This window comes from Carassius carassius, chromosome 24 (genome assembly GCF_963082965.1).
Source record: "Carassius carassius chromosome 24, fCarCar2.1, whole genome shotgun sequence".
NCBI classification, from domain to species: domain Eukaryota; kingdom Metazoa; phylum Chordata; class Actinopteri; order Cypriniformes; family Cyprinidae; genus Carassius; species Carassius carassius.
Genome location: NC_081778.1, coordinates 16573557 through 16589000, shown reverse-complemented (window position 1 = coordinate 16589000; position 15444 = coordinate 16573557). Strand labels below are relative to the sequence as shown.

General features: G+C 33.7%; 1 protein-coding gene across 1 annotated transcript in view; it reads left to right on the top strand.

Annotated features, from left to right (window-relative positions):
- LOC132102989 (ephrin-A4-like) overlaps positions 1-10194 on the top strand; it is a 44868-nt gene extending 34674 nt beyond the window's left edge. Inside the window, exons 3-5 of the mRNA XM_059507764.1 lie at positions 2377-2445; positions 8682-8708; positions 9553-10194. Of these exons, the coding sequence (XP_059363747.1) occupies positions 2377-2445; positions 8682-8708; positions 9553-9659 (203 nt within the window). The 3' untranslated portion in view covers positions 9660-10194. The remainder of the gene's footprint in view (positions 1-2376; positions 2446-8681; positions 8709-9552) is intronic.
- Positions 10195-15444: the final 5250 nt, after the last annotated feature.

Below are 15444 nucleotides of genomic sequence, written 5' to 3'. Positions count from 1 at the left end.
AATACAAATAAACATTAAACCGCAAAATGCTTATTCATATTTTTTAAACTTGCAAAATTAAAGTCATTGTGCAAACAACATGCAAACATGTTGGTTTAATACAAGTTATGAGATGTCATGTGGTGCATCCCCAGAAGTGTTATGATATTTATGAATTTTCAATTCATGATATTCCTTTTAAAAATATTAAATTCAATTAGAAATACAGTAATTATAAATATATACTCCTTATATACTGTATATAAGAAATATATATATATATATATATATATATATATATATATATATATATATATATATATATATATATATACAGTATATATACTTTTTCCTTGATTAAACCACACGTTTGAGAGCAATTAATTTAAACTTTCCTTGAAAAGGATATTTTAAATAATTTAAAAACCATCTGAAACAAACATGAACAGAGCGCACTGCTTAAAATCATGGAACACCCCCATACCAAATACAAAGACAAATTTATGTCAATTTTTCAATTAAACTTCCCACTTAAAATTTCTATGCTGCTAATATAATTTTTTAAGAAAAAAAATGCATTCAAAAAAAAAAAAAGAGGCAGTTTTATGAGTGGTCTCAGACTTTTGGTTTGAAATCCAGAATCACTCAAATGCCTTGAACACAAACCCAAAAGATACAGCCGAATGCATTTGGGGTTCAGAAAACCAAAAACACACACACACACACACACACACACACACAGACCTTCGCTGTAGTCAGCCGTTCTCATTATCGTCAATGTGGAATTACTGCGCATACTAAATGAATGTATCTGCGGTTGTTAGACGTTCGGTTAAAAGCTTCTCTACTAGATGAAAATGGCTACTGCTGTGGTGTGTGTTACTGAAATGGCTGTTATAAATTTATGGTTATGATTAAACATGGAGTCAGAGACGCTCTTTAAAACGGCAGAACCACTCAAGCCTGAACCTCCAGACCTGCTGCTCAGATTCTGGGAAGAGATTCATTATAGTTTTACAGCGTTCATAACATGTCCTGATGCTTATGAGGTATGCATATGCAGAAACACACGGCATTATCGTGCACATGCTTTGTTGCAGTGTGTGTGTGTCTGTGTACATGTTCATATACATACATTTTATCTGTACCTACAACTTTAACCTCAGACTTACCCTTGATGTTAATGCAGAATGCAAAAAAACAGCTGCAGGCTTTAGCTGAAGTCATCATGTTAAAGGTGCAGTGAGGATTTTTTGTAACGTAGAAATTTATACATTTTTGTTTAGCAAAATACATTAAAATAGTGTGCACTCAAAAAATAAAAAACTAATCAGTAGCCTATTAAAATATAAGTTTTAATATAGTATTTAGAAATATAGCACTTTTGTGGAGTTATTGGTGATATTTAGTGTAAAATGATTTGTTCAAATGCTGTGTAATGCTGTCTCCCTAATTAGGTTTCTGAATATTTGTGTCAAATAAATACTGCTGTTTGACAAATAAAATATTAAATAAATAAAACTATCTTGAATTTAGATGAAATTCAATAGCTACACATTTTGTCAAAATTGTGTTATGACTAAAACTGGGTCTCTTATAATCTGTCAGACAGGTTCTCCTTAACTTTAAAACTAAACTTTGAGGCCTTCAGTTCCAGTGTTGAACCACTTTTTAAAAAAGCTGCTTTTGACTGCAGTCGAACAACTTTAAATGAGCAGCTTGACAAGCTGCAGTTTCAGTGCAGCTGTAAATGAAGATCATTATATGTTCTCTTCCTAAAGGGCTTAAGCGCTCTGAGAACCTTTCATTTGCAGTAAAGAACAAAGCAGAAATGTAGTTTAATGTAAAATATACACACATTATCATCAACATCCGCAATGTTTTATAATCCGAGCACGTTTAATTCTTTTTTTTCCATTGAGGAAATGTTAGGCTGTGTTTGAGCATTCTGATGCAACTGTGTTGTGGAATTTTATTCAAAACGAATATATGCAGTCACGCTGGGATCACACTTCGAGATGAGCTGAAAGTAAATATGACCTCCAGGTGTGTAAATAATGTTGTAACGGTGTAATCATGTACGTTTATGAGGTGTGAATGTCTGCGCAGAGCCCATCTGACTGCATCCGAGTGTCCATCATTTGTGGAACGGCTCACAGTCGGTCGTGCCGAGCTCAGCATTAACGAGCCCGTTACAGCTCCTGCGTGTGCTAATGGATTAGCCATTCCATCGGAGTCAAGCTGTCTTTTTATGGCCCTGGGTTATGTGTACTTGTGTTTTTGTGCAAGCAGTCTAAAGCATCAATTTGGTGGCAACAAATGTAGATTCCTCTTTCCCAGTGTCAAAGACATCAGTCTGCTATTTTACTCTCTCTCTTTGTCTTTCTTTCCTTCCAGCACTGTCCACAGACGACGGACCCCCCCTCCCATGTATGAAACTACGAGTCACTGTGTGTTGTCCACCGAGTAAGTACAGTCATTTCTTCATCCTCCAAGGTTTTTTTTTTTTGGTTCCCCCTCTTCTGCTAATGCATTCTTTTTCTGGCTCATCATTCTATTTTGCCTCCCTTTTCTTTTTTCTTTCTGCAGCACAATGGTTTAAATGGAGGTTAAAGTAGCAAATAGAAAAGAAAGTCTCATACTTGTCTTGGCCTGAACAGTCACCTGACGTTGTTGTATATGGAAAACAACACATACATTTTCAAATTTTATAAATATGCATACATGCATAATATGCATAATATTTATAATAAACAACAATAAAATAATACATTTGTTGGAATTAGTTGAAATTGGAATTAGTTTGTATTTTTTTCTGTAGATAATTTACCAAGAAAATCAGTCAACCTGTCTGTGTTGAATAATAATAATAATAATGTTATAACACATTTATATTATAATAAACATTAATTTGTTTTGAAATTGGAATCTGTATTGTATGTATTTTTTTAGATAATATAACAATCTAATTTGTATATAAATAATGTATGTATATAAAAAAGCTATCTTTATATTAAATAATAATAATAGTTAGTAGTAGTAGTAGTTATTTGAATTACAATAAACACAATTATAATAAAATACATTTGTTTCAAAATTGGAATTTGTATGTATTTTTTGTAGATAAACAATATAGAAAAAATAATGTGTATAGTCAAGTGACTTTAAGTGTGTGTGTGTGTGTGTATGTATGCATATATATATATATATATATATATATATATATATATATATATATATATATATATATATATATATATATATATATATATATATATATATATATATATATATATACATACATACATGCATACACACACATTAAATAATGCATTTAAATTATGATAAATGCATTTGTTTTGAAATGGGAATTGTAATGTATATTTTTATATATTGTAAGATAAATGGTACAGCAACAAAATCAAATTTATTATAAACTGTTGTCAATTGATATTTATTTTTTAAATTATATTTGGCATTTTTTTTTCATTTTGTTATAGCATTATGTGTGAAAGCTTGTGTGTGTGTGTGTGTGTGTGTGTGTGTGTCCTGTGCGTGGAGAGAGGCTGGCTCTCAGACCCCTGCAGTTATGTTGACCTTCCGCTCGGCTTGGCTGATGCGGGATCAGCAGGGAATGCTGCCCAGTAAGAGTGGGAATGGCAGTCCCGTCCGTAAGCCGTCCGACCCAATTCCACCTCCTGCTTCACACACATGCACATACACACACACACTGACTCAGAAGCTGTCTAACCCAATATCCAAGTCCTGTCATGGCCCCAAACCTGCCTTCTGGCCTCTTGCAGCTCTCCAACTTTTCTTGCCACCATTTGTAGTAAATCAGCTCTGAAAATATTTGACATTTGGCTAGTTTGACTTGAGATCAATAGCACTGTATTTAAATATCTCAGTGACTTTTTCGTAGTTTGAAAAGTGGATAACCATTGCGTTTGTTCCACATCAAGTAAATCAAACAGAACCTCTCTGTTGTGAAATCAAATTCTTGAAGCCTTTAAGGAGATGTTTTGCTTCGTTCTGAGTGTTGCGTAACCTTCAGTGAGAAATATCTAGTTTCTAGTTTGTGGCTGGAGCAGAAAATGTTTCTGTGATTTGATTTGAAATGTTTGTATGTGAAACATCTGTAGCTGAGAATGATCTGAGGTGGATGTGTTTGTGTTTGGAGCAAAACTTTGATAGAGAAAGATGGAGTTTTTCTTCATTCATTTGAATTAACATTTACTTTATCCGTGGTAGATGCTTTAATGAATGCGTGGAATGACAACTTTTCTTCCTCGTCTTTGCACATTTTCCCCTTCTCATGCTCTTGCTTCAGACGGTCCATCTCTTTTATCCCTCTCTTTCCCTTTCTCCCTATCTTTTCCCCTCTTTTTCTGTTCTCTGACCGAAACTAATCCAGACTAAACTGTAGCATCCCTGCTTCTCCCTCCCTCCTTTTCTCTTTCTTTCTCCTCCTAGTGTTTAGTCATTCCTGGAGTGGCACTAATCTCCCCCACACTTTCTTTTAATCTTTTCCTTCCCTCCCTCATTTTTATGATCTGTCGTTACCAGAGCAAAACTAATCAAGAGTCTTATCCACTACATTTTCTCTGAGTCTCTTTACAAACTCTGTCCATTTCTGGATTTCATCTCATGTTTCATTCTGTCTAGCCCTTGCATCATGTTCTTGAATAATTATAGACAAATCTATTTATATTCATTCATATATATATATATATTTGACCATTTCTAAGGATTTTGGTTGACAAATGTGCTTGGTTGGCCGATTAACGTAAGTATTCATTAATTCTTGTGTCAGCTTTGTCAATGTGTAATGCACATTTTTAGTATTTTTGTATTGATTTTGAGTAAATATTGTACAGTAGGAAATAGTGGTGTATATAAGACAATAAAATATCATTTTATATAATATCATAATACAAAATAAAACTTATTTTTTTATTATATTTACGTTTGTCATTTTTTAATGCAATAATTAAAAAATGCAGCAATCTCTCATTATTTCTTTTTCAAACTGTAATTTTTTTCTTTAGCAGAATTCATACTGTCTTCATGTATTCACTTCTATACAAACAATTATTATTATTATTGGCTTCATTTTTTATTCACTCATTTACCGTTTATCATCCATGAAAAGAAAATTATTTAAACAACAGCGATACCATTGTAATATTCGTTTAAATTCAGCAATTGTGTGTGTATCTTTTATTTGGCATTAAATTGTAATATTTATTGGCTTTAACCATGCTTCAGCCCTCCTGACATCAACTAAAATGTATTTTATTTCATTGTTGTTTTCTACAAGCCTAAAAGGAGCATTTCAAATTAAGATCTGCTCTTATTATCCACCTTTGCTTTCAAATATCTCTGCATTCTCCACCAAATTTGGCTTTTAGCCCCTTTGTATTTTCCACATACCTTCTTGCACACCTTTACAGCATTTTCCCTGTGCTGTTTTCCTCTGATCACTTGCATGTAAAGACCAATGAATAGAGAGTTGTGTGACGGGACTTTACGTCAGGGCATGTTTAGCACCGCTGATGTTTGTTCCTCCTGGTAGCGCCACAAACCGACTTCGGTTCCTTCCTGCGGATGGTCTTTTATCTGACAGTCCGTGTTCGACTTCGAGTCCTGTCAGTGTTTGCCTCAAAACCAGAGCCGTGGAAACAACGTTGCTGCCGCAGCCGGAGCTAAATCTCATTCACGCGGCACCAGCAGCAAGCTGTATTTAAAGTTTAATTAAGTCGAGCTCATTTCGCTAAGTCATTTGAGCCTTAATGACCAGGCTCATGGGAAACAGAACATGCAAATAGATCAGTAATACCAGAGGGAATCAAGACGCAAGTTGGTTGGAAGGTCGGTTAACGCTGTGAAATTAGCCTTTATATTCATTTGAAACGTATTGAGCTGGATGTGAATTATTAAAAGTCTGACTGAATGTAGCGCTCATTATAGACCATGACGGATTCTGCTGTTCATGGAGTGTAACAGTGAAATTGTTCCCCCTGACAGCAACAGTTTCATGCTTGAAGGATCCCCAAAAGCTGCCAATGTGTCGCACTCGTGTGTATATATATCGCAAAATGCACCAATGCTCATAGGAAAAGCTTTATAATGTTTATACATGGATTTTGGTATACTCAAATCGTAAAAGTGCGACCGACACAAAAAACTTGCCAATATTTGGTCTTGATTGAGTGGCGCCTCATGGAAAACAGCTCCCGGGTGCCCCTCGTCTTTCATCCCATTCACTTTGCTCCACTCCCTGCACTTTCTCGGGGGAAACTTGTCAAAACATTAATTCTGCTGTTGTTTTTTTTCCCTCAGCGTCTTACTCGGTCCTTCTCTCCCCTGCTGTGAAAAACCATTTCAGTCAGTTCTACTTTCTCTCTAATTGATCCCTGTCTTTTTAGACTCTTTTTAACTCGCTCGGTCCTGCTGTGAGCTCACCATTTCCTTTTCCCATTTCTGTCCGTTTCTCAGCTTTTTAATTGTTTTAAAAACCCGAAACTCTGTCCGTTTTGCGCTGCCCACCTCAGTGGATGCCTCGTCCTCCCCCTTTTATTCACCTCTCTCGCCTTGTTAGATTTGTCATTCACCAGAGCGTTTTTCCAAAGCGGAAAAAAATAATAAAAAAACACTAATTCGGTGCCTTTACACAAGTGTAGTTTTTCCTTGAAGTGACCGATTTTTCCGAAAATATAAACGGGAAAATTACAGTTACGTTTTCGGCATGCGAGTCGAATTATTTCATTTCGTAATAACAAAGTAAAGGGTAAAATTGCAGCAAATGCAGAAGCAGGGAAGCCCTCTTTTCTTCTTTAAATCTCTCGTATCCTCTTCCCGGGCGTTCTCTGCATCTTACCATGGCAGCCATGTTTTAAGGAAAGCGCAACTGCAGCCATTTTGTGCTTGAAAACAAAAACTGCCATTTTGTTGAAGCAAACATTTCATTTAACTTTAGTAAGAGAGAAAAATAGGTGTAAACCTTTGTCGAAACAATATATTTTTCTTCAAGACTAATGATCTCTTTTTTTTTCTTTTTCATTACAGTTTTAGGTGCCTTTTCTATTCAAAACAACGTTAAAAAAATTATGTACTTTGGTATATTTGAATGGTAATTAAAGAAGATCAGAAAATAGAAATAATAATAATATCAATTCTTATTCATCTTCGTTTTATTTAATGCCTGATTAACGTTTTTTTTTTTTTTTTTTTTTTTTTTTTTACGTTTTTGTGTGTTGTCAAATGTAAACAACTGTCTAATTCGGACTCCTCTCAGCATTTCCAAATCTATAATTGCACGCTGTTTTTGTGTTTTGCAGAATGTATTTTTATTGCAATTCGTTTAATTGTCTTAATAACGATTTGCTTCTTATTTATTTATGATATTTTTGGTTACAATGCGGATTTTAGATTAGTCCTATTATATCATTTCATGCCCTTGTCATGTAAGTCATGTTGTCAAGTTTCCTCATCAAAAGAAGGCATTTTATCTCTCCGTTTAGTCCAGTGTTAATGATGGGTTAAACTAACTTGAACTAATGTGTGTTAACTTGATTTTGCTTAACGAGCAGCCAATTAGTTGACGTGAAATGCTTTTGGAAAATTGACATGTCCTGCGGTGTGACATGCTCTGCTTCATTTAAAACCTTGTAAACCATTTTTCCAAATATTTCAGAATTATTATGCATGCAGTTTGTGTGACCAGATTAACTGAGAAAGTACATTAAATTAATTTAAACCCTTCTATTTATAACTATTGTTATTTGTCCATTTTATACAAACATACCCGTGAAGACAAGAAGTTGATTTCAAAATTGAAAATCTAAAAAGGGCAGTCATAGAATACCGCTCATGTGAATTTAACAGTTTTTCATGTTCATTTTTTTGTAAGTTTATCTTAATGTTTGTTTTTACACTTGTCTTCCACTTTTAACTCGCTCTGTAGTTTTCCTCAACATTTTTCTGATCTTGTTGAGTCTGCCATGCTCCACTTTCCTCCACATCTGCGATATCTCTGTATGTCTCTCGCTCTCTCTTTCTCTCTCTCCATTCATCTTTTCTCCATTATGTTTCTCAGTCTGACCCCCTGTTGAGAGAGTGACACACAGACACAAACTCCCTCCCTCCTTCCCACTCTCGTCTCTTTCCTTTTGCCGTCTGACCTTCTTTCAGGTTCTCTTCCCTGTTTGTTCTCCCTCTGCTTTTCTCACACTTCCTCCTCTCGTCTTTTCTCTTCTGTCTTCTCCTGTGTTTCGCTCCATCACTCTATCTTTGTTGTTTTTGTGGCCCTTCTCTGATCAGTCTTGTATCTCTTGCTACTTTTCCCCATCTAAATCTTTCCTTTTCCACACTCCTCTCTTTTGTTCAAACAACCTTTTTTGTTTCTTGCAGAATCTTTCATCTCCTTCCACCTTCATTTTTTTCTGCTATCTTTCTGTGTGCGACCTTTAATAGAATTTGCATTGAGGACGTATTTTGGGGTTGCGCAGCCGTTAGTAATTTTTCACTATGTTTCTGCCTGAGTAATGGTAAATGTGTCTCTATGTGTATTTTTCTCCTCATTTGTTCTCAAGAATGATGTTCGAAGTTTGTTGTTCTACAAAAAAATAAATAAAAATAGAAATCACTTGCGTCTCACATCTCTCTTTCTCTTTCTCCCTCCCTCTCTTTATATGTTGTAGCAACAGCTGGATCATCAAGACGAGAAGGTTAGTGTTTATTGGCATACACTTTACTTGCAAAGTCCCTTGGTTTATAATATGATGTATACCTACAAAACTATTTTTTTTAATTATTAATAAAGCAAATTATTTATTTTGTTATTATTGAATAATATTGTGTGTGTGTGTGTGTGTGTGTGTGTGTGTTATTTCAAAGTAAAGAGTTGCTCAAGTCTGATTTTGTGGTGGCCATGCTTTAAAAATAAATAATTATAATCTTAATTTAGGTGATTAAAGATTTTGAATATCTGACAGTAATTATTGTTGAGTTCTACTGTAAGGTTAATCTTGTCTGGTTCATATGTTTGAAAATGATTAACAGTTGAAAATGTAATCATTTACATTACTTTAATAAAGTAATTAAAATGGTTACACTACTTAATACATACACTTTTATATTATTGTTGATCATATCATTTTTTTTTAATTATGAACAGGTTTTGTGTGTGCCCTTGCCACACCAGGAACAAAATTAAACAATATAATTGGAATTAGATTTTGCATATACCTTATGCTAAATTATTTTTTATCATTGATTTAATTTTTTATGACCACTATAAACAGAAATAAGTCTATTTTATGCATAGAAAACTGCATTCTTAGGATTCAGGAGCCATAAAGATGCTAGATGATTATGTAAATGTTAAAATGGTTAAAAACAATACATTTCCAATATGTTCCAATACGGATTGGTTTTCAAAATCTCAGATGCCGATATAGTGTGCTTCCCAAATATATGTATATGTATATGCAAGTGTGTTTGTTTGTTTTGCATTTGTATTTTTACATCATATTTATTTGTTTGTCTGTTACCTTTTTATGATTATTATAGACACAGAGAGACCATCACCCAGCAGTGCTGTCCGTCCAGTGACTTTCTCTCCTCCTCATCTTCCTCTTATTGCCTTATTTTCTCTAATATTTATTTTTAAAACCTAAAAACAAGTGCTCTGTTGCTGTAGATATTCCTCCATAACCAGTTGCATTACAGTAAATTCTTGCTCTACTTCTGTTGATTACACACACACATAGACTCTCTTTCTCATACTCCTTTTTTCTGTCATTTTTGTCACGCTATTAATCTCCATCCCTCCATTTCCTTTCTGGTTGTCTCTCTCTCTCTCTCTCGGTCCACTCTCAGTGGCTCCTTACTCCTGTCTGTTCTGCTGAAAGTTCACTCTGTAACAGAGCGACACTAATCTACCTTCAAAGAGCTTATCTTACTGTTCATTTTCTTTTAATCCTTCTGTCCTTGAGAGTCAGACATTCCTTTACAAGCCCCTGCTCCCCCCCTCTGTCCTACTGTACAACAAACTGAGCCAAAGACGAGGAGGATGAAGCTCCCGCTCCTGCTGTTTGTACTACTGAGTGAAAGATCAGGGACCGATCGGAGTGACCATTCCAATGTGTGAGCACTGCCATATCCAGTGATCAACAGCTTGGGGGGAAAAATACTTAAGTGTACTTTTTTTTTTTCTCTTTAAAGAAAAAAAATATAAATACATATTTATAATATATATAATACACACACACTCACATATACACACACGCATTGAAACCAAAGCCAGACCACAGCATTTAATTTTTTTTTTTTTTTTTTTGCTGTATTGACTTCATGCAACCTGGCAGAACTCTGGAATTACGTGGAATATCCTGGAATTTTTGTGTCTTGAATTTCTTTCAAATTTATTTGAAATTTGGAATTTGCGTGACTGAGTGACGGCCTGCATGGAACACACAGGAAGAGAAGAAACTACTTCCTGTTTGTCACTTGTGAGAAATGTATGATCAGTCATTTCCCAGTATGGACTCCTCTGATTGGTCTGCGTGTTTCTTAACTCTCTGTAAAGCAAGCAGTTTAATAAGGCACTTAATCAGGTTCATACAACATTGTTTGTTTTCACACATGATTGTTTGTGGGTATGTGAATTATATGTAATGAAAGTGTTCATTTTGTCTACCTTAATAAGGGAATATGCAAAAGGAATTACCATGAGCAATCAGTTTTTTTTTCAGTTAGTCTGAAATAATGCATTGATTATAGAGAAAACTATATTTCCTTAGTGTTGTTTAATATCCTTTTTTAACCGTCATTTTTATCAAGATGTTTTATTTACTGTACTTTTAATTTGAACAATGAATTATACATATTATCAGGAAAATATATACTGTATATATATATATATATATATATATATATATATATATATATATATATAATATTGTTTTGGTGCTTATATCTAGAATACCAATACTGATATGTAAAATAGCCCAATATAAGAGAAGCCGGAAATGTTTTTATTTAAATAATTTAAGTAATGTTGTTTGTTTTTTGTTTGTTTGTTTTAAATGTTTGAAATTAACTTTTTTTTTTAAATTCAGTTCTAATAATAGTTAAGTCATTTTGTCCCCTTTTTGAGTTTTAGAATGTTAATACAGTTTCTGTTGTAATGATAAATGTTTTGTTTTTGTTTCTCTAGTTTCTGATGGTTTTCTGTTAATTTCATATTTTCAGATGCAAATCATGTCTGCCAAAACAGAATAGTTTACAGATTTTATGTGTAGGAATGTCATTATCTTTGTATCTTTGTAATTTGAATGTTTCACATTTTTGTGAAGTGATCAGGATCTTCTGTGAAGAACTTTATCTTAGCCATTTTTCTACGGCAAAATGAGCAACAAAAATAAAACCTAATGTGTTTTAACCCTCTGGAGTCGATTAACGTGGATACGCGTTATGAGTCATTTTCTCCTGATAACCTCGAAAAGAACTTAAATTACACTTTCAGTATTACACTTTTCATAGTTTTAATCGTACAGATAAGAGCAATACATCAATCGAATCTGTAAAGGGTCTACTTTTTTGGATACAGACATAATATCAACAAAACTTTGTGCACTTATAAAATAAAGATAACAAACAAGGTGTGCTGTTTGCAGCCTTTGTCTGCGCTTATCTTCATTTACAAACACGTCATTAAAATGAACTATAACTCCGTGAATACTCAACGAAGAGAGATGAGATATCTATAGAAAGATATCTTGACATGTCTACTTTTAAACTAAACAAGTGCCGCCGAAAACAGATATTCTGTGATAAGGTAATCCATATGAAAACAACGCAATGTCCGTTTTTCACGTCTTCCTTCATTATATCTAATGTGACCACGCCCCCGCGCTGAACGCAGATTCAAACTGAAACGCGCGGCTTGAATACGCCTACACAGAAGAAAAAGCAGACAAAACTTCACCAGGCCCCCAAAATACCCTTAGACTCCAGAGGGTGTTTTAACCTGTACATTCCACGTTTTTTTTGTGTGTGTTTTTTTTTTAAAGTATAAATTCCTTTTTCTTGTACAGAATGTGTTACTTGAAAGTGAATCTGGAGCCAGTCATGACTCATGAAAAAAAATTAGCAAAATCAGCTTGTTTGCCTTTTTTATTATGTGCGGCCAAGCTGTATAATCTAATTTATCAAAAAAATATATATATATTTTAACAGTATTGCAACACCTTTGCTACGTGGATGATAAAAACAGTAAAATAGTTTCCAACCACAAATGTCTTCAACATGGCTAACATCATTGATATGTGTCTCTTGAAGAAATGCAACAGTGATGAGTTTCAAAGTTTCCGACATAGTCTCTAAATTAAAACCATTCAAAAAAAGAAAAATGACAATTGGGCTGATGACACGGGGCAACTTTTTGAGCTGTGTTGTTTTGGCCAATTGTGCGTCAACAGGCAACCAGATGAGACACAGGGCCCACGACCGATCTAAAGTACCGATAGATATTTGTTACCCATCCTCAATGTGAAAGTGCCCAAACAACATTGCTCAGAAAGCTGCCCCGTGTATCATCAGCCTTATATGAAAATATGTTAATGTAAAAAAATCATGACAGCCTCATTAAATTATTGGGACACTTTAATAAAACACGATCTGTTTAAGTGTGTGAACAATAGCTCAGATGTCCAACATAGTACACAGAATATACCAAGTTACCTAAATATTGTCTAATTAATACATGGAACACTTTAAAAAAAACAAAAAAATCAAAGAGTTGAAATTCTCTCCAGCTATCAAGATAATATTGGCACTCTAAAAATATATTGATTAAAGTCAACAGTGCTTTGATCAGTTCCAGGTGTTCTCACCACATTCAGCTGTTATGATGAGGAGAATATTTAAAACTCACTAAAGAGTCAAATGTATGATATGTACTGTAATCTTCACAATACATGCTCTATCAGAGGCCAAAAGCAAACAACAAAAGGTGCAATAATATGCTCCCTGTTTATTTATAAGACACAAACGTACTCTAATCTTGTAAAATAATGCTATTCAAAAAGGAGCGTACACTGGGGAATTTTTTTTTTTTGTATGTTTTTCTTTTAAATAATTTTCTATCAGAAATTGCTTGTATATATCACAAATAATTAAAAAGAAACTGCAAGTAACATTGAATTAAATATGAAATTATGAAGTTAAAAGACTAAAATAGTATTTACTTGTAAAACAAAATCTGATTCTTTTTATTTAATTAATTTACAATAAATTGTACAAAATATCATTGAACAGTCAAATACTGCTCTTTAATCTATATTCAAATTCTGTGTTTTATATCTTTATTAATGGCATACACACAATATAAAACAGTATAAACTATATCAAACTTGTGAGAAACTCTCTCTCTCTCTCTCTATATATATATATATGGTGTTGTACTGTCAGCTGTTGACAAGAGTGAGTGATGATTCAGCCTTTCATTGGAGTTTCGTAGAAAAGAAGTTGCCACTCCTTAAGGAGAGGTACATGAGTCATGCTGGAATGAAGCATTACTGAAATATTTCAGCATTCAGAAATATGATCCTGATAAAGAGAAAAGATGTGACATTTTGTACTTTGCATCATTATTTATGGACACCTCCTTCTAATAGGTATATATTCCAGTAATTCAAGTAATGAAGACAAACAGAGATACTGATAGAGAGAAAGTTGGATTCAGGGGTGCAGGAATAAGAACAAAAGTATAACATTAACATATTGATTTCCCTAACTAAAACCTTTGCACTTCTAGTGTGTGTGTGTGTGTGTGTGTGTGTGTGTGTGTGTGTGTGTGCGTGCGCATTTATAAGCATGTGACACAGCTCTGTAGAAAGTATATATTGTGATAAAGATGTGTTACAGTTGTAATAAAGCAATTGTAATCTCTTTTAAACTTTAATTATGATGTAAAAAGATGACGTTTAACTTAACAGTTGTAATTAAATGAGTGTGAGAGTACTTCAGTCACACATATTATATTAATTCAATATAATACAATATAAGTATTACAAAGGCTTGAATGTAGATTTTCTCAGTATTATTTGAATGGTATTAATGGAATCATCAAAATATCAGCTAAACAGTCTTTTTAATCATTTTTACATATACTGTATGTGTGTGTGTGTGTGTAAAAATTATATTTACAAGACACTATTGGAAAAAGTATTTGATTACTATCATAAACACATTTACAGTTGAATATAGCAGTCATAAAAATGTAAATTATGAATCGGGGCCATGACATGGGGCAAGAAGCCCCCAGGGGGGACATGACCCAAATGTCATCTGACCTTGCAGAACATTTAATCTCAACTAAATTAATCCTAATAACTTTATTTTGGGAAAATCTAATTAAATTATTACAATTGCACATTTTGGCAATGTAATTTGAATAAATTGTAATGAAATGTTTTATAATGACTAGTACAGACGCATAGAGAGAGGTATCTGAAATGCAATTATATTCAACAATTTTAAACCTGAAAATGTCACAATATTGCACGGTCAGAATGCATTGAGACTGAATTATTCAGTTTTAGATTGTGACGACTTAGGAAGTTTACAGTATCGTTCTCAGGCTGAAGAATTATTAAATAACATACATAACAATGGATTCCAAAATATTGTGATGACTTATGAATTTTATATAGCATGTTTAAACACACACACACACACACACACGTTTACTTGTCTAAATGGGTAAGACTTAAGACTATAATTTTAAATACTATAACCTAAAACCTTCACAGTATTTATTAGTAGTATTATTACTATGTTTCTGTTGTTGTTCTTTTAGATTATTATTATTATTTATATATATAATTTTTTACATATGTCCCTTGATGTCCCCAAAATTTTTATTTTTATCTGGGTTTAGCTCACTTACTAATTTCCCCCCAATTTGTACACACACACACACACACACACACACCTCAGACTGCTTCATCCTGAGGTGAAGGTATAAAGCTAAATCCTCAGATTCACTCTCACTCACTCTTTAACACTTCATCTTTAACATTTTCAAGCGATCTAATGTTTTAGGGCAATATGTCCCATAGTGCCTTTTGCCCCATTTTAAAGGGGCCATCTTACCCCAGTGTACAACTTTACCTTTACACTTACAAATTCGATCAATTTACCTCGATGAACAAACCTTTCTAGTCATTTCCATTAATTACACGTTAGGCCGTATCTAACTTTTATTAAAGAACTATTTCTATCATTTAAATCGTCTAAGATTAAAGGGTAATTGCCTGATATAAAGATAACGGTGGTCATCTGAAGTGTAACAGGCCACGCGTCCGTGAGCGAGTCGCTTTATTAGATTGCACCGCATCGATTCCCGTTGCCAAACCGCTGATGAATTTCCAGATGGGGACATCGATAACCTTGGAT